Consider the following 22595-nt stretch of genomic DNA (forward strand, 5'->3'; position numbering starts at 1 on the left):
CATTCCCCTCGGCTCCTGGTACTTTCTAGGAGTCACGGCCCCTCTGCCATGAAAATACCCAGCACCCTGCACTGAAACTCTCTCTTTGCAAATGTCTGAACCTCCCCAGAGCAGACAGCGAGGCTCTTTTTTGTTTCAACTCAGGCACAGGCTGTGGACTCATGAATCAGATTTGAAGCCCCTCTCTGACACCCCCCTCCTCTGGTCTTCCGCGATCTCATCTGCAAAGTGAGGAGGACAGATCCTCCCGGATTGCTCAGAAGACACCAGAGATCGCCTTCCCGTCGCGGTCGCGAGCGCTAGTCCCCTCGCCTGTCCTGTCGTGACTCTTGAACGCCCACCAGGGTTTCCAACACTGGCGAACTAGAATTGTTGATCAGCAGCTAATAACGGTGGGGGACGCTTATCAGCGTGGCTCCCACGCCACGTCCAGCTCGTGGGAACTCTCGGCGCACCTCTCATCCACACTGGGCTGGAGTGCCACAGGAGCAAACTGACAGCAAGGCAAGGGGACGTCGCCGGCTCCGGGTCCCGTCGCACGTAACTGATCTCAGGGTCCTTTTCCACCCGCAGTGGACACAGCTGGTGGCGGCCCAGGCGCCCGCAGACAGATCCCTCTTCCCGGTCCTGGGCACCCAGCCCCCAGCTTCTGCGTGCTTTATGCATCCATTCTGCCTTTTTATTTCCTGTTTTTCTGGTGCTCTGGCCTCTGCGGCTTTGTGGACAGTGCTGGGGGGGGGGGGGGGGGGGACTGCCCTTCCCAGGGCTAGCCACTTCCTGGAGATAGTAAAAGACTCACCCAGGAGTGTGCTTTTCATATGCAAACTAACCAACCCCGAGCCCAGACTCACAACCGCTTCCTTTATGAGCGCCTGTACTCCAGGCCAGTGTTCCCCAGCCTAAACACCCCAGGATCAGGTTCCAGACAACCAGGGAAGGGGGGGGGGGCACACCCCGGAGCCAGCTGAAATTTATCCAAACTAGACAACCCTGAGGCTGCTTACCCTGCCTCTCCGGTTCCTTCCCTGGGAAACCACAGTAAAGACTTTTGCCCAGGGTTTCCCTCCCCCTCCCCCACTCGGCCTCCTGACTGACCCTGGCCCTTGCCCACGTGGCCTGGTGTGGCTTGGCACGCCCCCTTCTCTCGGGATCCGTGAGAAAAACAGACGATCTTTTCAAGGAGGATAACAAAGGATCAGATCGTCCTGATCTGCCCGGCTCCGCCACACCTGAATAATACGATAACCTACGCTTGAAAAGACGTTGCTTAAAGACAAACATTAGAAAAGAGAAATGTAAGGGGCGCCCGGGTGGCTCAGCCGGTTGGGCCTCCGATTTCGGCTCAGGTCATGATCTCATGGTTTGTGGGTTTTCTGTGCTGACGGCTCGGAGCCTGGAGCCTGCTTTGAGTTCTGTGTCGCCCTCTCCCTCTGCCCCTCCCCTGCTCCCACTCTGTCTCTCTTTCTCTCTCAAAAATAAATAAAAAACCATTTTTTTAATTAAAAATAAATAGGGGCGCCTGGGTGGCTCCGTGGGTTGAGCTTCTGACTTCGGCTCAGGTCATGATCTCAGGGTTCATGAGTTCAAGGCCCCATCGGGCTCTCTGCTGTCCGTGCAGAGAGACCACTTCGGATCCTCCGTCCCCCTCTCTCTCTGCCCCTCCCCTGCTCACGCTCTCCCTCTCTCTCAAAAATAGTGAAAAAAAAAAAAGAAAAGAAAAAATGAATAAAAAATGAAAATGAAAAAAAAAGATTGTCTCTCTCTTGGGACACCTAGGTGACTCAGTCGGTTAAGCACCCGATTTTCACTCAGGTCATGATGTGGGTTGGAGCCCCGCAAGGGGCCCTGAGCTGATAGCGCGGAGCCTGCTTGCGATCTGCTGTCTCCTCTCTCTCTCTCTCTCTCTCTGCCCCTCCCTGACTCGCACATGCATTCTCTCTCTCTCTCTCTCTCAAAAATAAATAAACGTTAAAAAAAATTCTCTCTCTCTCCTCCTCTGCCACTCTCCCCCGCTCCCACTCTCTTAAAAAAAAAAAAAAAAATGACTTCAACCCCAAAGAATCGCCTTGCTGAGCCACTCAGTGGAATTGTGAGTGATCATAGTTATTATTTTGAGACTCTAACTTTGGGGATGGCTTGTTATTCAGCAATAAAAAAGGGGTGGGGGGTGCGGATCTCCCTCAGCTTCAAAAGCCTAACTCCCTTGGCCTCAGGGTAGGACACACTGAAGCTTAATTTATCCTCCAGAGCTCCCCACGGGGCCCAGTTGAGGTTGGGACTTCACCTGACGTCACACTCTTGCGAATCTTCCCCCTTCTCTGTCCAGTGTTCTCTGCTCCCTTTTGGTTTCTCCTCAGAGCATTTATCTCATGAATCAGGGGGCACATGAGTCTTGTCTCGGGCTCTTCTTCCAAGGGAATCTGACCTCGGACACGACACGTTGATATTCTCACTTCCAACCGGAAGCCAAGGGTCTGGCTCCCCATTCTCCCTCCCGACTCTTCCTTGCTCCTCTCCTTACATCCCGTAAGCACAGACCGCCTTCCAGACTCCCCAGCCCCAGGGAACCATCTAGTAGGTGGCACAGAGGGTGGGGGGGGGGGGGCGGGGGAAGAAGGTGGGAACAAAGACATCATGAGGTCTCTGAAGGAAGGAGCAAGCAGTTTGTTGGCCCTGGCCAGCAGCAAAGGACACGGACCACACAGCCATGGAGGAGATCATACGGAGGTCAGGCAGACAAGAGTCTGGCCGACGGCATGTCAGCAGCCGTTCAGGGGCCACGTGGGGATGAGAGTGTTCTCTGATTCTGTGTTCATGGTGGGAGGGGCTCTGAAGGTTGTCCCCCGCCTCCCTTGGGAGTATGCCTCTGTGACTTTCCCATCCCCACCAGTGCCCCCTCCTTGGAAGCCCCAGAGTCCATCATCACGGATCGACCAGCAGGTCCCACAGCCGGGTGCCACTGGGGTCAGATAAGTCAGCAGAGAAGACGCTGGGGGCTGGGGGACCACAGCCTAGCAGAGGACCCCCACTCAGAGCCTCCAGCCAGTCCAAGGAATCCGTGGGGCCCCTGGGAGAGGGCGACGGGGAGTTTGTGGGGGACGGGAGCGAGGAGGAGAAGACAGATGAGAGGCCTTCAGAGTCTGGGGAGGGGGACAGCACGTCGAAGGAGCCGGGGAAGTCCAGGGGGATGGGGGGCAGCTGGTCTGCAGAAGGAATGGAGTGTGAACTTAGGCAGGCAGAGATCCGGACGCCACTCTGTTAATCCTCGTTTCCAGACGTCTAAGTCCCCAACCTCTAGGACCCAGGACTCCAGACCCCAACCCCTTCCTCCTTGGACTAGGAGTCCAGAACCTCAGTCGCCTCTTCCCCCACATCAAGAAGTTTGACTCGGGGCGCCTGGGCGGCTCAGTCCGTTGAGCTTCCGACTTCAGCTCAGGTCATGATCTCACAGTCCGTGAGTGCGACTCCTGCGTCGGGCTCTGTGCTGAGCGCTCGGAGCCTGGGGCCTGCTTCGGATTCTGCGTCTCCCTCTCTCTCTGCCCCTCCCCTGCTCGTGCTCTGTCTCTCTCTCTCTCTCAAAAATAAATAAACATTAAAAAAGATTAAAAAAAAAAAAGTTCGACTCTTACCATCGGGCTCCATCTGATCCTCCAGGATGTCATCAATGCCCCGGTTCGGAAGCAACTGCGGGACGGGCAGAAGCGGCGTGAGCCTGGGACCCGTCCCGATCCTGATCGAGACCCCTAACCAGCTCCCTCTCACCTGCGCCCTGCGGATGGCTTCCTGCAGCTCCTCCTCCAGACTCGGGGCCGCCGTGGATGGTGCCGAGGCAGGGGTCAGCGCCGGAGCCCGCGCGGGAGCCGGCGCAGTCGGCTGGGTTTCCGCGGCACGTGGAAGAGGCGGAGGGTGACAGCTCCGGCCTGACTTGAGCTAGAACCGCGGGGAAGAGTTCCCATAAGCCACGCCCACTGGACGCAACCCCACCCCCCCTCGCAAGCTGTGGCTCCACCCCCCCACCCCCCCGCCGGTCGCATCCCGGCCCTGCGCTCACTCATCGACCACCCTATTGGTTTCTCTTCCCTTAAGATCCGCCCACTACGCTCTTAACCACGCCCCCACACTTCATTGGCTATTCTTCTTTAGACCTCCCGCCCCCGTTCCGCTCCGTCTTCTCCTCACTGGTCCATACGCGCGTGGCCCCGCCCTCACCGAGCCCGGCCGCCGGACTGCTCCCAGAGCCTTGGGCCTGAGGCGCGGCCAGGGAGCGCTCGCGGGACTGTCCTCGCGTCGCGGCTTCGGCCGCTCGCGGGGCAGGGCGCCGCCGCGCATGCGCTCCAGGAGCATCGACTTAGTCCCCGACACCGGGAGGCCCCGCAGGCGCAGCTGCTGCCGGAGCTCTGAGACCTGGGGTGGGGGAGCGGGGAGAGGCCTTGCTGGGAGGGCTCCGGGGCGAGGCGGGAGCTGGGGCCGGATATTTGCAAAACCGCGAGAAGAGGGACGAGAAGAGGGACGGGGTCTCCAATGGGGCAGAGACTGGGGGCTCAGACTTATGGGCAACCCCCCCACCCCCGAAGGAGAGGGCCAGCCTGGGAAGTACTCCCCATACTCACCGTCAGCTCCTCCAGTTTAAGGGTCTGAAGTTCCAACTTGTGTGGAGAGGGCGAGGCGCTGGGGACTCCAGGCGGGGAGGGAGTGAGGGGGATGGGCTTCATCCTGGTGGTAGTCGTGGGGGTGGGGGAACAGAGGTTAGACGGGGCGGAGAGAGAAAGGGCATCCGGGGGTCCTCAAAGACCTGTGGGGGGGGCGGTGTGAAGAGGAAGGAGAGGGCCCAAAGTTCTGGGTCTCCGACGAGGCTAGTCCCTGTGCATGGGGAGCAGGAACCGGAGGCTCAGTGTCTTGGGTCTGGAGCCAGGACTCCTGGAAACTGACGGGAGAGGGACCAGGAAACTGGGAGAGGAAGGGGCTGGGGGCTAGACTCCCCTGCTCTCGGACTCTGGGTTTGAGTCCAAGATGCTGCGGGCCTGACTTTCCGGCAGAGAACGAAAACGGGATGCATACCTGGGAGGTGGCTGCTGGGAGTTTGTCCCTTCCCACAGAGGTGGTCCAGGGGGACCCAGGGCCAACATTTTGGCCTGGGGGTCGTCCCTGGACCGTTGTCTCGGCCCCGGGGGCATGTACTGGTGGTATGTCAAGTTCCCCTTTGGCTTGGGCTCTCTCCAATGTTGGGAGATCTTAGGAGACTCCTGTAAAAGCAGGTGTGATGTCACATGCTTCAGCTCTGTGCCCCCTCTCCTGCCCCAGAGCCTCATGCAAAGTAGGGCGAGCATCAGTCAGCTCAGCCCCGCCAGAAAGGAGCCAAAAAGGGCAGCAGCAAAGAGGACCAATGCTAGACTCTCAGGGGTACTTCCCTTCACTCGGTGGAGACTCACCTTCAGGGACCTCCAAGGGCCATATTCTGATTCAGGGAGCAGGTCCCCAGGACTGAAGAGGAAAGGAGTGGGACCCGAGGGCGAGGCTGGGGCCAGGGCAGGGCCCGTGGCTGAGACGCACGGATCTGGATCCAAGACTGAAGAGGTGGTGAGGGACCCCGAGACGCCTGCAGATAGCAAGCCAGGCAGGGAGGAACAAGGCTGTGTGGGGAGGAGGGTCCTGCAGGCCACAGCCCCCCACCGCGGGCGTGAGAGGGCGGGGCCGAGGAGTGAAACCCCAGGAGCCTGCAAGGCAGAGGTTCTAGGGACCCAGACTTTTATATTCTCAAGGAAGGCAGGAATCGCGTCCTTAGTCACCAAGGGGTGTGATGGCTGCGAATCGCAGCTTTCTGGGGTTCTGCTGGGACAGCCAGTACTCCTGGTTTCTTGAGGAGAGAGAGAGAAGCTGAAAGCCACATCCTGAGATGCATAATGTGTGCCAAATGCGGGGTCTGGGATGCCTGTCTTCTCCAAAGAAACGGGATCTGGATTCACGCGTTTCATTGGGGCGGGAAAAGCCAGAAAGCGGGAAGCAGAGTTTTTGGGGGTAGGGTGGCCAGGGACCTGTGTTCTTGGGTCCTCGGGAAAGGACGGGATCGGATTTCAGTGTATCCCTGGCAGAAGGACTGAGGCTCGGGAACCAGTGCGGGAGATCTGGCCGCTGGGCCCCAGGGGAGTCTGGCCACCATCCCCTCCCTTGCAGGGCCCACACTTACTTGGGTCCTGATACCGTCTGTGGATCCGAAGCTGGAGGACTGCGGAGGAAAGAGGGAGGTGGGAGGGGAAAGGCGGGAAGGGAGGGTCCAGGAGCCTGGCCTGGCGGGGCGCCGCGCCCAGCCCCCTTACACTCCCCGGGGCAGGCGGGTGGGTGGGCTGTCAGCCCGGTCCCTTTCCCGGGCCTCCCGCCTGCTCCTCGCTCCCAGCCGCAGCCCTTCTGCGACCAGGAGCCAGCCAGCGTGCAGGCAGGAGGCGGCCCTGCCCCCCAGCTCCACCGGCCCCCCCTTAAGGAGCACGTACCCACCCAACTCAAGGCACCATCGCCATCTTGGCCGGCCGGACCCGTTTGCACCCTCACCTCCTCCGGTCCATGTGCTCGAATCTGCGCAAGCCCACTCTCTCCTGTGTGCCCCTGGGCCTCCCCACAGTCGCCCCCTCTGTACACGCCTCTCCCCGGGCCCTGGTTTGGCACGCACGCCACTTCTGTGCACTCGTACCCTGTGGCACTCTCCATCTTGGCTCACCCTGTCCTGGCACCCACCCAGCCACACTGACACACTTCCCCGCACACTCAGGATCTGGCTTCCAGCTTGGGAGCAAGGATCCCGCTCCGTCACGTGCCACGTGCACTCCCCGGCACCCCCTTGGCTCTTCGGTCACTGGCGTCTTCGCACCCACCCAGCCACGGAAGCACACTCGTTCACACGCGCATTTCACCCTCCGCGCGCCGCGCGCGCGCGCAGGAACTGACATCCAGCGCCACTCACTTGCCCGCTTTCTGTCTGCACTGGGACCTAAAACACAACCCGTGACGCTTTCGCCGCTTGACAGCTCGCTTGTCCCCTCACCCACGCTGCTCACGCCAAAGTCCCCAGTCTGTGTACCCCGTCCACTTTGCACACCTATCAATTTCAGCTCCTGTTCCTTCGCAGTACCTGACTCCCCACACCCACCCCTACCCGCCCACCTGCTCCTCAGTGTTTACGTGAACATTGTATTGGCCGTTTGCACGCTCGTTGAGCCACCAAAAACTCAAGCCCTTTGCTGGGGCCTCCTTTCTGCACCAGTGACCTTTTGTACAGAGGACACGTTCCTTGTGGGTCCCATGGCCTCCTTCCCACCTGACCCCCCCCCCCCAATACACACTCCCAGAGTTAAGAGTTCTCAATCCCAGGGGGCGCCTGGGTGGCTCCCTCGCTTAAGTTCAGGTCATGATCTCACGGGTTCGTGAGTTTGAGGCCTGTGTCTGGCTCCGCGCTGACAGCACGCCTGGGATTCTCTCTCTCTCTCCCCCCCCCCCCCCCACTTGTTCTCTCTCTCAAGAATAAATAAATGAACGTAAAAAAAAAAAAAAAAAAAAGAGTACTCAATCCCAGGGCCCAGAAGACTCCTTCCCTACATGCACAGAGAGAATCCTCTCACCAGATCGGAACTTGGAGCGAATGATTTGGGAGCGCTGGGAGGAAGCCGCGAGGGTCATTGCCAAGGCTGTGATGGTGACCTGGACTGAGGCGAGGGCAGGGCCCCCACAGGAGGCAGGGTCAGAGTGGAGGTCAGGAGGCTGTCCCCGCATGCGAACGCAGCAGGGAAACAGCTTAGGGATAGGAGAGGACTTGAACCTTAAGTTCTGGATCCTGGGGGGTGGGAGGGATCCAGGGGCTGGGAGCCCAGACTCTTGGGTCTGAGGGAGAAGGGGGTTGAGGGCCCCAACTCCTGGAGCCTGGAGGAGGAACGGACGGGATCTCTGAAAGGAGACCCCCCCCCGCCCCCCCCCCCGGGTCTGTGAACGGAGAGGGAAGAAAAGGGGGTGAAGGGACAGAGCTCAATACTCTGAAGGGACTGGAATCCAACACGCTTGATCTAGAGGGGAAAGAGACCTGCTAGGCTCCTGGGGAAGGGAAGGGTCTCTGCCACCTGCATTTAAGCAGGGAGTGGGTGGGTGTCAGCCACTATGGTCTGTGAGGAAAGGACTGGGACCAGAGAGGTGGCAGAAGGGTTAAGGCAGGTTCCCCCCAGCCCCACCCCAGGGGCTTCTCACCAGGTGGGCTCCGGCCAGTAGTGCTCCGGGGCGGGTTGAGTCCCCAGGTCAAGGCTGGAGGCCGCAGGCTCCGCCCCACCAGCCCGGGACCGCCCAGGACACCCCTTTGTAGGGCGAGCAAGAGCCTGTGAAATGGGGTGGGGCAGACAGAAGCTCCGCCCGTGACCCTGAGAAGGGGCGGGAGCACGGTCTGGGTGGCACTGGGGGGGGGGGGGGGGCGAACGTCGGGGTTCCCCGAGTCTCTCCCTCCTCCGCGGCCTGGGGCTGTGGGGCTCAGGCGGGGCAGCGGCAGGCGGACTGACAGAAGCAGGTGCCTGGAGAGGGGCGCCGGGTGAGCAGCGGGAGCAGGTGGTCGCGACCCGGCCCTGCGGGCAGGTGCCACCTGTCGCTTATTTTTTCCCTGACGCAGCAGCGGGAGTCGGATTTAGGGGAGTGGAAAGTTCAAACCGGAGCTCCGGACTCCTGGATCTGAGGGAGGAGGGGGCTGGGGATCTGGACTCCTGGGTCCGAGGGAGGAGGGGGTTGGGGCCTGGACTTCTGGATGTGAGGAAGGAGGGAGGCCAGAACCAGGACAAGAGGTGTTGGGATTCGGCAGTGTGACCGACGGGCAGAAATGTCCAGATGATGGCCGGGGGACCCAGACTCCCGGGTCTGAGAGAGAAGAGGGCTGGAGTATGGCCTTTGGGGTCCGAGGGAGAGATGGCTGGTTCCCGCTGGCAGGACCGAGGGCCTGATACTTGGCCGACCCAGCTTAGGGTTCTGTCCTGAAATGCGTTGCGAGGCCCCAGGGCTCCCGGTTTGGATTACAAGCCCCAGGGCAAGCTGAGGCCGTGGCTATAAATACCCCCGGGGCCTCGGCAAGAACTCAACGCTCCAGTCGAGGAACCTGGTGCTCTAATCCGCAGAAAATCATCATCGCCAACGTTCCCAAGTCTTAACAAGCGAGGCGGTGCCAACACCACAGATACCTTTATTGCTTGCTCCTCGCCCTCACCTCCCAAGCCCGTCTTCCCACTGTCCCATCCTCTACTACCCGAAAACTCAAACTCCCGGCATGCCACGCGGGGGGGAAAGAACTACAACTCCCAGAGAGCCCTGAGCTCAGGCGGGCTCCAGGGAGCAGAAGCCGAAGAATTTTCAAGGGTCGCGCGCTCGTTGGTTATTGGTCCTCAAGGAGGCGTGGCCACAGGAGGTCCGTGGCGGTGATTGGCCGGCAGTTCCTGCTGCTCAAGATCCCAGAGGAGGCGGCGGAGCCTGCGCAGTTCGCGGTGCAGGGCGTCGTCCGTCACGGGACCCGTGAGGCGCAGGCGCGAGCTGCCCAAGGGCAGGATGAGGGGCGGATGGGAAGAGAAGCTCTCGAAGATGTCCCCTAGGAGACAGAAGAAGACGGCGTCAAATTCTGAAAATGGGCGTGAGGCAGCAGTGTTAGGGAGAGGCTGCGTCACGCCCGAGGGAAGGACAGACTTCAACCAGCAATTCCCGGAGCGGGACCCACTCAAACACGAGTCTTGGGAGTTCCCCAAGCATCATGGGAGTTGTAGTTCAGACAAAGAAAGAGAGGCCACCGCTGCCTGGGAAACGGGCGAGGTAGTTGGGTTCTTGGGTCTGAGGAAGGAAGGTCTGGGAACTTAGTTTTACGGATTCCTTCGTGGAGGGGCCTGGAACCCGAGCCCCTGGGTGAGAAGGGTAGGTTGTCGGGGGAAGGGGCTGGGGGCCTGAACCTTGGGGGGGCGGGGGGGGGGGGGAGAGGAGGAGCTGGGGCTTGAAATCCCGTATCCTGGCAGAGGAGGGAGTTGGGGCCCATCACTTATTGGGTCTCCAGGGAGGAAAGGGTTAAGGGTCCAGAATCCTGGGTCAGAAGGAGGAAGGGGCTATGGATTCCTAGGTCCTGAGGCCAGAAAACAGCTGACAGCCCCCGTGCCTCTGTCCCCACCGTGCCTCACCTGTGTCCACAGCGTCTCGCTCTGCAGGGGGAGGGTCCCAGGCAGGTGGTGGCCCACGGCCAGGACCCAGCTGGTAGTGGCTGAGCAGATGGTGAAGCTGAGCAGGGGTCAGCGTGGGGTGGTCAGTTCGTAGGCTGCTCCAAGAAGCCTGGTGGGAAGATGAGGTGAGAAGTCGGTGGTCGTTATGGGACAGCTGCGAAAGCCTGAATGGAAGGCCCCCCCAGAGGGTACCGATGTAGGGGGTCGGCCGTGATGTCTGTGCAGCCAGATTGTGACTGCGAAGCCAGGCTGTCACCAAAGTGATGGTGACAAAGGGGATGCTCTCGGCTTTAAAAAAAAAAAAAAAAGTGATTTGTTTGGCGCCTGGGTGGCTCAGTCGGTTAAGCTTCCGACTTCGGCTCAGGTCATGATCTCACAGTTTGTGAGTTCGAGCCCCGCGTCGGGGTCTGTGCAGACATAAATGTAAAAATTTTTAAATAATAAAATTTAAAATAAAGTTTGGATCTACTGAACTGAGATGACAACCAAGTCATCCTTGCGGTGGACCCAGATTGCCTGGGTTCAAAAATCCCGGCTTGACTACTCATTACCTCTGGCAAGTCCCTGTGCCTCAGGTTCTTCATCCGTAAATTGGGGGTGGAGGGATTAGGCACCACCTAATAGGGTTGTTCTGAGGTTTCAATATGGCAAGATCGTAAAATACTTAGAATACGGCCGGGTGTTTATTAAGCGCTCTGTAAAAGTCTGAGAAATAGCAACAAAAGAAATCAAGGAACTTATCCTGCCCGAATCTCAGTTTCCTTGTCTGTAACAAACGGTCAATGAATAACCTATTTCATGAGGCTTAATCAGCACTCAGTGAGCAGTGCTTGACAGTGTTTGGTATCTAGTTTACGTTCAATGAATGTTTTTTTTTTTTATTTAAAAAATTTTTTTCAACGTTTATTCATTTTGGGGACAGAGAGAGACAGAGCATGAACGGGCGAGGGGCAGAGAGAGAGGGAGACACAGAATCGGAAACAGGCTCCAGGCTCCGAGCCATCAGCCCAGAGCCCGACGCGGGGCTCGAACTCATGGACCGCGAGATCGTGACCTGGCTGAAGTCGGACGCTTAACCGACTGCGCCACCCAGGCGCCCCGTTCAATGAATGTTTTGACTGTCGCATTCCTTGGAACCAGCATGACTGAGGGAGGGGGCCTTGGAAACTATTATTCGGAAGTCCCACTGCGATTCAGGTGCACTTTGGACGCTTGGAGCTGGCTTCTAACTGCCAGTGCATCACCCACGGTGTCTGCGCTGGGACTGGGGATAACGTGAGGGCCAAGGGGATGTCAAGGGTGGGCTGAATACAGAGGATGGATGGGGGGGGGGGTTGGGGAGTCAGAGGTCAGGGATCGGGAATCACCTTGAGCAGGGAGGTGCGGGGCACACAGAGCAGGTTCACAGCTATGGAGAGCTTCCGGAAGAATTCAGTGGCAATGTCGCCCAGCCCGGCCCCCTGCAGCCAGTCCAAGACGAGGTCCAAGTTGGTCCGGATTTGGACAGCTCGGGACCATTGATAGAAAGGTCGGCCTTGACCTGTGGGGAAGGTTAGGAAGGGGAATGGGTGCGTGGACTCTGCCCTCCTGCCTCCCGGACCCTTCTTATTTTTCAGCTTGGGATCTGGAGCTTGCTCTCCAGACTCTCTAAAGATGAGGCCTGATCCTGTGGTATGTTCTGAACTGACTTGGGTCCCGATGGCTCCCGCCCCTTCCTCCCTGCGCCTTCCCCGATCTGACCCGCACCTCGTTCCATCAGCGAGTTGAGGAGGGACGCATTGGAGAAGAAGAACAAGTAACCAAAAGTCTGAGACACGAGGTCCGGATGCAGCTCACACTGGCTGGTCAGTTCCAGGGCTGCTTGGAACACGCCCAGGGTGGGTCTCAGCCCCGGAGGCATGGCTGCCAGCTCGGCGCCGGGCCCGGGAAGCTCTGCCCCAGCGGTAAAAGGGTTACTATCCAGGAGAGCAGGCAGCGTTGAATACAGAGTCTAAGAAGATACAGAGATGGAAACAAATGATTGGACTAAACCTTTCTGGAAGCTTCCGGGCGGCAGAGCTTCTGGGAATTAGAGCCCATTCTACCTTCAACACCCTAAAGGCCTCTGTGAGCAGATCCCTACTTTCCAGGTGGCTTTCCGGCATTCATCAGGCCTGGGACACCTCAAGCCTTGACATTTTTTCAGTGTTTATTTCTTTTTGAGAGAGAGAAAGAGACGGAGCTCGAGTGGGGGAAGGGCAGAGAGAGAGGGGCCGACACGGAATCCGAAGCAGGCTCCGAGCTGTCGGCACAGAGCCCGTCGCGGGCCTCGAACTCAAGAACCACGAGCTCGGGACCCGAGCTGAAGTCCGACGCTCAGCTGACTGAGCCACCCAGGCGCCCCAGGACTTGTATTTCTCAACACGGACAGCTCGCGGAGGACAAAGGACGCTGAACAAAGAGGCCCCCTTCAGTCAGAGAATGATTTATCCAGAATTCCCAAAGGAAAGAAAAAGAATAGAGAGTCAGGAAGTGGGAGTAAGGTGGCAGTGAGCCAGTGGAAAGTGAGATCGGGCCAAGGACAGGAAATGAGGTCAGAGCCGAGGAAGAAACAAAGCCACACGTGGCAGGAATGTACAGGAAGTGAAGCCTTGGAGGAAAGGGCTTCACAAATCAAGGCTGCTTAAGGAACATCTTTACGTTGATCAGTCCCCAAAGATCCCCGTTCCGTTTACAGACAGGGACTCAGACCCACTCAGGTAAGCCTGAAACCCTGAGAATTCCAAGGAGCAATATCAAGGTCAAGGGTGGTTGGGGGCCTGGGGGAGAAAGCGGGTCCTCAGGACTAGCACTCCAGGGAGAAGGTCTGTGGCTTGGAAAAGGGAGCGAATTCGGAGCTATAGGAAATGAAGTCAGCAAACAGGAAGCGAAGCCTGATTACAGAGGACTTTTAGTTTAAATGACAGTGCCTGACACTATTTGATATCTATCTATCTATCTATCTTCTCTCTATTTTACCAGTCGCTGAAGAGTGGACTTAGAAAACAGGAGCTTGAGGGGCACCTGGGGGGCTCAGTCAGTTGAGCGTCCAACTTCAGCTCAGGTCATGATTTCACGGTTTGTGGGTTCGAGCCCCGTACTGGGCTTTGTGCCGACAGCCTGCTTCGGATTCTGTGTCTCCCTCTCTCTCTGGCCATCCCCCACTGGCGCTCTGTGTGTGTCTCTCTCTCTCAAAAATAAAAACATTTAAAAAAAGAAAAAGAAAACAGGAGCTTGAGAAAGTGATAAGGGTGATACGACCAGGTAGTAAAGTTCACTTGTCAAGACGGGACAGATGCAGAGACAGGAGAAGAAGCCAGAAAGGCGGGAAGTGATGTAGGCTCCAACAGGAAGGGGTATCAGGACAGCAAAGCCCTGGGGTGAGCAGGAAGTGATGTCAGAGAAGCGGGAAATCTCACAAGGTCAACTAGGAAGTGACGTCAGAGCAACACGACATCATGCAAACAGGAAGTGATGTCATGTCAAACAGGCAGCAGGGGACAAGACCAACCTTGGTGAGGTAGTAGACAGACTGCTGGAAGGTACACATGATGACCTCATCCAGGAGGGCCATGGCCTCATCACATAATTCCAAGTCATTGCAGAGCTGTGGGTCTGAGGACAGACCTGGGGGTAAGAGAGAACCAGAGGCTGACAGGCAGGAGCCCAAGTCCCCAAGTGGAGGGAATGACAGGGATCCCGGACAGGCCTGAGCTTGGGTCAGAGCTCACCCTCCTGGTCGGCCTCCTTCTCCATTTCCAGCACCTTCTCCTGTACAAAACTCAGCAGCTCCGTGGTGTTGGCCATCCACAGCATGAGTGGCCGCAGCTCTACGGACACAGCCTCGGGAGTCAAGGGCACCTCGGGGACTCCCTCAGGGTGGCTGGAGGAGAAAAGGACCCGTTAACGGGACAGCCCATTATAGTCATGGGGGTGGGGTGATCTCTGCCCAACCCCCACCATAGTGTCCAAACCCCGAGCTCTGGATCTAATTGAGGACAGAGGCCAATCCCCATTTCAGAGCTGGAAAAGTTGGGGGCCAAGGAAGAGCCTGCCTGCAGAGCCCCACCCCTGCATCCCTCTATAACCCTTCTTCCCAGAATTTCTCTTACTTCTCTGGCTGGCGGTCTCCGATTTCCTTGATCTTTTCCTATAGAACAGTAAGCTCAGAATCAAGGCGCGTGGAATTGAGGGAAAGAGACGTATGAGTTAATACCCTGGTATTTCTGGAAGCATCTTTTTGACACAGCCTCTCCACGCTCAAATGGACCCTAACCCCCCAGGTTTCAGAATGGTTTCACCTCTCTGTACGTTTTTTTTTTTTCTTTTTTAATGTTTATTTATTTTTGAGAGAGAGAGAGTGTGTACGTGCGAGTGGGGGAGGGGAAGGGAGAGAGGAAGACACAGAATCTGAAGCCGGCTCCGGGCTCCCAGCTGTCAGCACAGAGCTGGATGTGGGGCTTGAACTCAGGAACTGTGAGTCAGTTCCTTAACGGGACTCAGTCACTTGACCGACTGAGCCACCCCAGCGTCCGTCCCTCACCTCTCCATACCTTTTAAAACACAAAGCCCTAGGGGCGCCTGGGTGATTCAGTTGGTTGAGCCTCGGACTTCAGCTCAGGTCGCGATCTCACAGTTCCTGAGTTCAAGCCCCACACCCGGCTCTGCGCGGGCAGTGCAGGGCCTGCTTGGGATTCTCTCTCTCTCTCCCCCCCGCCCCCACTTTTGCGCCCGTGCGCGTGCTCTCTCTCAAAAGAAATAGAATAAACTTACAAAAAGAAAATAAAATACAAAGCCCTATAATTGCAGGCGGTCTACCTCCCTCAGGCCCACTTCTGCTTGAATAGAAGTTTCTTCTTACAGCCCAGGCCCTTCCTCAACCTTCGCTCTGAGAAGCCCTAGCTCCATTGGATGGCGACTTTAACCTCCCCCACCCCCCCAAATCTAGAAATCTGGATGATTTCTCCCAGGTACTTCCATCTGTAGGTCCGATGGATTTGTCCTCCCTCGCCTCCAAGCACGGTCTTGCCCACTACTGTTCAAAGCTTCGGGCCCAACGGGCTGCCCGCCTCACCTCCCACAACGGTCTCTCCTGACTTCTCATCCCAGGAGCTCTCTTCCCCCGGCTCCCAGAATCGTTTCTCCCATTATCCCAGAGCCGCAAAGGTGGTTCTTCGCTGCTGTCTCTTCCGGCACCGCGGATGAATCTCCCACTCCCAGCACCCCGCGAGATCCCTTACTGGAGAGCCCAGGCCCCTCCTAAGCATCGAGGGAGAGGTGGCTTCATCCAGCTCGACTTCCAAACGGGCGGCGGGGGGCGACGAGAGGCTGGGGGAAGCCCACGGGGAGCAGACGGGGCTGGACGGCGGTTGGAGGCACTCACCCAGACAGCCTCCTTGATGAGCCGGGCCAGACGGCCCAGCAGGCGCGGCAGGTGGCCCAGCTCCAGTTCCCGGGCTGAATGCTGGACACACAGCGCCAGCAGCGTGGCCGGCCCCAGCGGTGGTAGGTCCCCGGCGCCGGCCGCTGCTGCGCGCACGATCTCACCCAGGAGCGCCTCTTCCTCGCGGGGCCGGAAGCGCAGCACAGGCTCGCGGCCATCCAGGTAGGCCGCCAGCGCCTCGCCGCGCTCCTGCAGGCCCCGGCCGCACAGGCGGCAGGAGAAGGCCCAGCCGGGGCCTGGCGGGGAGGCCCCCGGACGGATGGGCAGCCACGGCGGCCGCGCGGGCCCCGAGCCCCCGGCGCGGGGGTCCTTGTACATGAAGAGGAAGTGCTCGCCCAGCCCCAGCAGGTCGCCAGGGTGCAGCTCGGCCTCGCGCAGCAGGAGGCACCCGTTGTGCGTGACCGGGGCACCCCGGGCCGGGCGCACCATGGCCGGGGGCTCAGGGCCCGCCCGCACCGTACAGTGCCGCGGCAGGATGTCGGGGGCATTGAGAAAGGTGTCCACATACGGGGCCGGGGACCCACCACGGGCCGAGGAGTTCCCGCCCCGGCCGAAGACATGCTGCTCCCGCGTCATCACATACACCACGAAGTCCTGGAGGGAAGGTGAAGATACAGGAGAGACACAGCTCCGTGAGGAACGGATGTTTCCAAAGGGGACCCTTGGCCACAAAGGACTCTCCCATCCACCACCTCGCTTAGAATGAACGCTTTCAAGGAGATCTCCTGGGATCCCCAAAGCCTCAGCAATTGCTTCCCCTAACCATGAGTGGACTCTTCAGAGGCACTTCCTGTGATGGACTGGTCCAGAACACCCATCTGGAAGACTGGCTGCGTATAAGGAAACCCCTTTCTTGACATGAGTTCTGTAATTGCCCTCCCTGAAATTATTGATGTTTTCCAGGAGACATTTCTCCAGGAGACGCCCCCCTCTTCTCACCTCTTCTGAATGGTCCCTTTCAAGGAAATCCATTCCCACAATGCACTCTCCCATGATATAGAGCCCAAAGAAGGGGTGCTTCCAAGAGCACCACACCCCCATGACTACAGTGGACGGCCCATTAACTTGCCCCTCAAAGAATGGAACTTTCCAAAGACATCTTTCTCCTCCGAACCCTCCCATTTCTCTACCCCTGGCCCCATTTGCCAGTCCTTCCACCACCATAATGGGGACTTCCAAAGACATTTCCCCTTCTAATAAGAGCTTCTCTGAATATTTCCAAGACACGGGACGGATATCTTTAAGGAGACTGCCCCTTTGAACAAAGGTTTCTTCCATTATCTCCACCCCATGAGTATACACTTCCAGGGAGACCCCCTTTCTACAAAGGACCCTTATTTTCCCCCACCCCATGCTGAACTCACTTCCAAGGAGAAATAATACTACAATGGACTCACCTACTACCCCCACTCCCATGATAGAGGATTCCAAAGATACTCTTTTCATCAATGGATGCTTTCAGTATTCTCATCCCAACAAAGAACATCTCCATGGAGCTCTCCATACAGTGGCTCTTCTAGTAACCCCACTTATTAACAGATGTTTTCAAGGAGACCCTCTTCTTATAATGGAGTGTCCCATTTCATCCACCAAATGAAGAGGTGCATTCCAGAAGACCCCTTCCTAAATGACTCTCCCATCTCCATCCTACAAAAATGGAAGAGCTCAGTCTGGCCCCCTTCCTAAAATAGACTCTCTGTTCTCTATTCACGTTGGGAGAATAGTCATCCTGATATCCCTAAATCCTACCCTGAACTCACGCATTACCTTTACCTCATGGATGGACATTTCCAAAGAGACCCCTTCCTACAATGGACTTGTTCCTCTGTCTCTAGAAAATGGACCTTTCCAGTATGACCACCTTCCCGAAGGTAAAATCTCCTGTTATCTATCCCTGTTTGAAGCAATGGAATGGTCCAAAATACATGAAACCCTTTTCTAAAATTACTTAACCCCAGAAGGGATTCCACAGTGCCCACAATGAACTCCCGGGTTATAGCCACTCATGAATAGATGAGTGCAAATAAATTCCCCCCTAAGAGATTCACCTCTGATTCCTCTTCCCCAGGAAGGAATACTTCCATAGAAGCCTCTTTCTTAGAAAGGAATTTCTCATGAACCCCATTCAAAAGAATGGATGCTCCCAATGTTCCCCCTCTTCCCAAAACAGGCTCTCCTATTCTCCAACCTTGTCTGCAAACCCCTCCCTGTAAGGAACTTGCCCCAGTAAGGAGGAATGAATTCTTCCACGCAAGCCCTTCTCTCAATAGTCTTAACCTCTCATACACACCCACACACAGGCCACCGAACCCAGCTGGATCACTCTCTGACAGCACAAATGGGACTATTTGCTGAGCTCCACTACCTTCTAGAGTGGGCTTTCCCATTGATTCCCAGCAGTACCTGTGGAACTTGGCTGTACTGCTGTTACTCAAAGTTGGGCAACTCCACAAACATGGCTCCCCCAATCATCGCGCGCGCGCACACACACGAGTCTTTCCAAGAGTACATTACGTTTCTATTAATGAAACAATTTCCCACTAACCCACGAATCATTTTCTACAATCTGCTAATCCTTTCTCCCTCTCTGCTGCCTAACACTCAAGCAGAGTTCTATTGTCACCCAAATACAGAAAACAGAAGCATCCGCACCACCTACGCCCCCTAACAAGAGTCAAATCATACCAGTGTAAACCAGCACCTTTAAAAAGCGGGTTGGTCCGCTCCTTCCAAGAAAATAGACGCTTACCCAGAACAAGATCCCATACATCAATGAACTTATCTTCCTCCCAAACAAGATAGACACTTCAATTACTCCTCATCAAGAAATAGACGCTTACAAGGAGATCCCTTTTCTACGATAGGCTCTCACATTCCCCCTTGACAGACAAAGGCAGTGTTTTCCCCCAGCATTGCATGAAATGAACCATTCCCCACTTGTTCTTCCAGCAAAATCTTTCTCAGCCACCAACCTCCACGACTGTCACCTCTTCCCCCCCATCCCCTGTCTCCCACAATGACCTCTCCTACCCTGGAACCCTACCTTGCTGAGCCCACGCCTTCCCGCAAACCTGAGACTACCGCGACCCAGGGGATTCTGGGAGTTGTAATTTTGTCGCCCTGCAGACGAAGGAAGGTCGAAGCATAGTTCCCTCCGGGGTAGGAGGGACTGCCTTACCTGAGCGTCCTGGTAGCCCTGGAGCAGCAGGAAGTAGGGACGGTTGCTGGGAGCCTGAATGAGGCACTGGGTCAACTGATCGAAGTCGCCAGGGTCAGCAGGTCCGATTTGGGTGTCGGCTGCCCCTGGGGCCATGCTAAGTGCCTGCTGCCTGCGCTCCTGCTGCCGCCGCCGGCGACCCTGCAGGCTGAGCTCCGACACGCTGCGCCGCAGGGACAGGTTTTCCGAGCGCTCTTTGCCCCCGGACCCAGCGGGGGGCCCGGACCCGGACCCCGGGCCCGGACTGGCCAGGGCCGCCCCTCCGGACGCCGCCCGGGAGCGATTCTTCTGCGGCCGCCACGAGGGGGCACCCGTGCCTGCGGAGAGACCGAGAGGGATGAGGCAAGAGACTCCAAAGAGCCCGAGACAGGCTCGCAGAGCCGAGATGATAAAGAGACAAAAAATTAACCACAGAGAGGTGAGGCTGCTTCCCACATTTAGTTTTCTGTATATGCCGTTCCCTGTGCCCGGCACATCTCACTAGGCCGCGAAATCTAGGAGGGTGGGAAACTCATCTGTCTTGTGCTCACTGTATTCCCCCAGGGCCCTAAATAATGTGTGGCCCACAGTAGGCGCTCAACCAATGCTTTTTTTTTGGGGGGGGGGGGGAGACAGTGATGGTTGTAATTGCCATTCTTTATTAGGCGACCACTATGTGCCAAGCCCTGTGCTAAAACCCTTTTATACATTTTCCGATTTCATCTCCCCCTAGGGTTTTGCAGAGCGGAACCGACAAAGAACGGATCGGAATCCAAGCCAGAGTTCAGAGCTCAGGAGGTTGACGGCTACACCACTCTGTCTCCCCGATGGGAGGCTCAGAAACAGAAAAGCGTTAGAAGGTTCTGTGAGCAGCCCCTTAGAGCCAGGCTCCATCCCTGCCGGGCCCTGCTCTGAACTTACTATTTCACCAAGGGGACCACCTCCTGTTCCAGGAACGTTTCCTCAAAGGCCAGGCCAGCATGTAAGCCCTTGATGGTGTTACGTCTTCATTTCCCATGCACCACCCTCAAATCTCCCACCCACAGTCTGCAGCCAACCCAGCCTAGATCCACCTGCTCCAAGGTCAGATCCTCTGAAGCTTCGATCTGTTTTTTTAATTATTCTTAAGAGAGGGAGAGCATGAGCATGAGCAGGGGAAGGGCAGAGAGAAGGAGACACAGAATCTATAATAGCAGGCTCCAGGCTCCCAGCTGTTAGGACAGAGCCCGACGCTGGGCTCGAGCTCACGGACCGAGCGACCATGATCCGATCCGAAGTCGGAGGCTTAACCCACTGAGCCACTCAGGCGCTCCTAAAGCTTGGATCATTTTCGGCCCCAAACAAGCCCACCATTTCACTCTCCAGGCTCCTCCCCCTTAGAGGCTTAATCTGACTCTCGCGAGAGGCCTTCTAGCCACGCGGACGACCACCACCGCTCAACACCTCTGGCTCTGGGTTACCCTCTTCAGCAGGGACCCCCCCCACCCCATCACAAGCCCCGCCCATCCACTCTGGCAATAACTCCGGTCTAGCCCCAGCCCCGCCCCCGACCTGACCCGGGGCTTTAGGCTCCTCCCATTCACCCCCCCCCCCCGCTTTCTCCCGGGGGCTCCGCCTCCAGCCTACCCCTGGTCTCTCCAGCCCCCACAGATCCCGGCCCCCTGAGCCCCCGGCCCCAAGCCCCGCCCAGCCTCCCCGCTGGCCCCGCCTCCAGGACAGGCCCCGCCCCGCCCTCGCAGTCGGGCCCCCGCCGGCTCACCGTCGCTGTCCGCCGCCCCGAAGGCCTCCTGCTCCAGGCGGCGCGCCTCCTCGCGGCCGCGCAGCTCGAAACGGCGCGCCCAGCCGGGCCGCGCTCGCCACAGCTCCTGCACCAGCAGCGGTCGCTCCGAGTCGCCCAGCACGCGCAGGTGCTCCGCCCGCCACTCGCAGCTGCCCACGCCGCCCGCCGCGGGCCGGCCCAGCGCGTCGCACAGCGCGAAGGCGTCCACGCAGCTGCTCTCGCCTGGGCTGCCGCCGGGGCTCCCCGCCAGCCCGTAGCGCTCCAGCGCCTCGGCCACCAGCTCGCGTGCCGTGGAGCGCGCAGTGGCGAGCACGCTCTTGTAGTTGGCGCCCGACGCCAGCCCGGCGCCGAAGATCTTGAGGACCCCCGGGGGTGCCGTGGCGCGGGCGGCCAGCGGGGGCTCGGGGGCCACGCCCGCGGCCAGCTCAGGCAGCTTCTTCTCGCTGGCCCAGCGCTGAGCGCCCCCCGGAGTCCCGGCGCCTCCCGCGCCGCCGGACCCCGTGGCCCCGGTCCCCGAGCCCCGAAAGAGCTGGGAGATGCGCTTGGCGCGACTCCCGGAGGCTCCCCCGGCCGCCTTGACCGCGCCCACTCGCCGCAGCTCCACGTGCGGCGGCGGCGGGGGCAGCGGCTCGCTGCTGCGGCTCCCCGTGTCCGAGGAAGAAGACCTGGGAACCCGCCAGGAGAGCGGAGAGGCGGCAAAGAGACCGAGAGAGACAGGCCAGGATGGAGGCCGATGGCAGAAGACGAAGGAAGGAGGTGGGCAAAGACCCAGACGGAGGGATCAGAGACCCGGAGAGTGACAGAGAGACCCATTGAGAGGGGACACAGATCCAGACCGAAAGAGCAAAAGAAACCCAGGGAAAAAGAGGGACAGAGACACAGATAAAGAGGGAGACAGAGACCCACAGAAGGGGGAGAGACGCGAGTGTACAGATATGGAGTTGGGCAGAGGCCAGAGTCAGAGAGAGAGAGAGAGAGAGAGAGAAATAAATGAAGGCGAGTGGCACCTAAGGAAGTTGCAAGAGGTAAGCAGGGAGGGGAGGAAGGAAGGGGAATCAAACCCTTGCCCCTGTATCCCCATCGCCTTGCCCATCCAGCGAGGGCCCCTATCCAGGCCCGGCTCTTCCCCGACCGGACTCTGAGAGCACTGTGGCCCACTGTCTGTCTCCTCCAGCCCGCCACCTCACTTGCCCATTCCGGAAAGGAACTGCAGTCAACGCTCGGGGGCCCCTGGCCTGACCCGGTGCAGAGACTGGATCAGAAACGAGGACAATTGGGAGGTAGGTGGAGGAGGGACAGGGGCCTGGAGGAGGTGGGCACTCACTTAACAGAGGCGGCGCTAGGCCAGCGGCGTCCCAGCTTGGCCAGCTGCTTCCTGGGAGAATTGATCCACAAGCCCACGGGGAGGTGGAGCTTCCCGAAGCGGGGGCTTCCGCCCTCTTTCCGTTCACCAGATAGCATGGCCCTAAGGAAGGATGGGTAAGACCCCAACTCCTGAGGTCCCGAGTAGTGGGGTTTGGGATGGAGGGGCCTGGGGCTCAAACTCCCGAGTCTGGGTGCAGGAGAGGGATGGGAGGTAAGCTCCTGGGTGCTGGGATGGGAGATGGGTGGGGACTGGCCACTGGGTCTGAGGGAGGAGGGGTCTGCACTCCTGGCTCCCCGGTTCTTACCCTGCTTCAGGTCCCAACAGCACCCCGGGGCCCTGGCTCCGTTGGCCCTGGTTGGTTCCTGACCCCGCTGTTCCCGTTCAGCCTTTGCCTCTGCCCCGGCTCCCAGCACTGGGTGGGGGACAGGAAAAGGCGAGAGGAAACCCGGCAGGAAGAGCTGGGAGGGGGCGTCCTGTGAGGGGACCGGGCCTGGGGGAGGAGATCTGCGTAGGGCAGGCCCTTCTCTACTCCTTGATTCTGGAATTACATCTCAGCTAGTTGGGCACTGCCTTGACACAGGGAACTG

General features: G+C 58.3%; 2 protein-coding genes across 4 annotated transcripts; both read right to left on the minus strand.

Annotated features, from left to right (window-relative positions):
- Positions 1-1982: 1982 nt before the first annotated feature.
- Positions 1983-7665, minus strand: MAMSTR (MEF2 activating motif and SAP domain containing transcriptional regulator). 2 transcript variants are annotated; one of them, XM_047836564.1, is made up of 9 exons: positions 7608-7665; positions 6185-6223; positions 5430-5566; positions 5059-5243; positions 4611-4713; positions 4210-4404; positions 3763-3930; positions 3630-3684; positions 1983-3203 (listed from the first exon to the last, which is right to left on the minus strand). In XM_047836564.1, exons 1-9 carry the CDS (start codon positions 7663-7665, stop codon positions 2923-2925), a joined length of 1221 nt encoding a protein of 406 aa, XP_047692520.1. In that variant the 3' UTR covers positions 1983-2922. The 2 variants fall into 2 exon arrangements, with proteins under 2 accessions (XP_047692520.1, XP_047692519.1); XM_047836563.1 differs by having other exon boundaries at positions 5430-5596.
- A 1504-nt stretch (positions 7666-9169) lies between these two features.
- Positions 9170-22550, minus strand: RASIP1 (Ras interacting protein 1). 2 transcript variants are annotated; one of them, XM_047836540.1, is made up of 12 exons: positions 22313-22550; positions 21967-22107; positions 20622-21307; positions 18845-19200; positions 15607-16260; positions 14336-14373; positions 13955-14106; positions 13735-13850; positions 11952-12195; positions 11573-11745; positions 10167-10314; positions 9170-9592 (listed from the first exon to the last, which is right to left on the minus strand). In XM_047836540.1, exons 2-12 carry the CDS (start codon positions 22101-22103, stop codon positions 9393-9395), a joined length of 2904 nt encoding a protein of 967 aa, XP_047692496.1. In that variant the 5' UTR covers positions 22104-22107; positions 22313-22550; the 3' UTR covers positions 9170-9392. The 2 variants fall into 2 exon arrangements, with proteins under 2 accessions (XP_047692496.1, XP_047692498.1); XM_047836542.1 differs by having other exon boundaries at positions 13735-13838; positions 22313-22547.
- Between the last annotated feature and the right edge of the window lie 45 nt (positions 22551-22595).

The sequence above is a fragment of the Prionailurus viverrinus genome, chromosome E2 (assembly GCF_022837055.1).
Source record: "Prionailurus viverrinus isolate Anna chromosome E2, UM_Priviv_1.0, whole genome shotgun sequence".
NCBI lineage: Eukaryota > Metazoa > Chordata > Mammalia > Carnivora > Felidae > Prionailurus > Prionailurus viverrinus.

Bases quoted from the DNA above. Each gene is read 5' to 3' on its own strand.
- MAMSTR (XM_047836563.1), bottom strand. From the start codon at position 7,665: ATGACCCTCGCGGCTTCCTCCCAGCGCTCCCAAATCATTCGCTCCAAG. The intron at 5,597-6,184 runs GTAAGTGTGGGC...TGCTATCTGCAG, and splicing joins CAGACGGTATCAGGACCCAA to GCGTCTCGGGGTCCCTCACC. The intron at 3,931-4,209 runs GTGAGGGCGGGG...CCGCGGTTCTAG, and splicing joins CAGTCCGGCGGCCGGGCTCG to CTCAAGTCAGGCCGGAGCTG.
- RASIP1 (XM_047836540.1), bottom strand. From the start codon at position 22,103: ATGCTATCTGGTGAACGGAAAGAGGGCGGAAGCCCCCGCTTCGGGAAG. The intron at 19,201-20,621 runs GTGAGCCGGCGG...GTCTCTCCGCAG, and splicing joins CGGGGCGGCGGACAGCGACG to GCACGGGTGCCCCCTCGTGG. The intron at 12,196-13,734 runs GTTGGTCTTGTC...GTATCTTCTTAG, and splicing joins CTGTCTACTACCTCACCAAG to ACTCTGTATTCAACGCTGCC.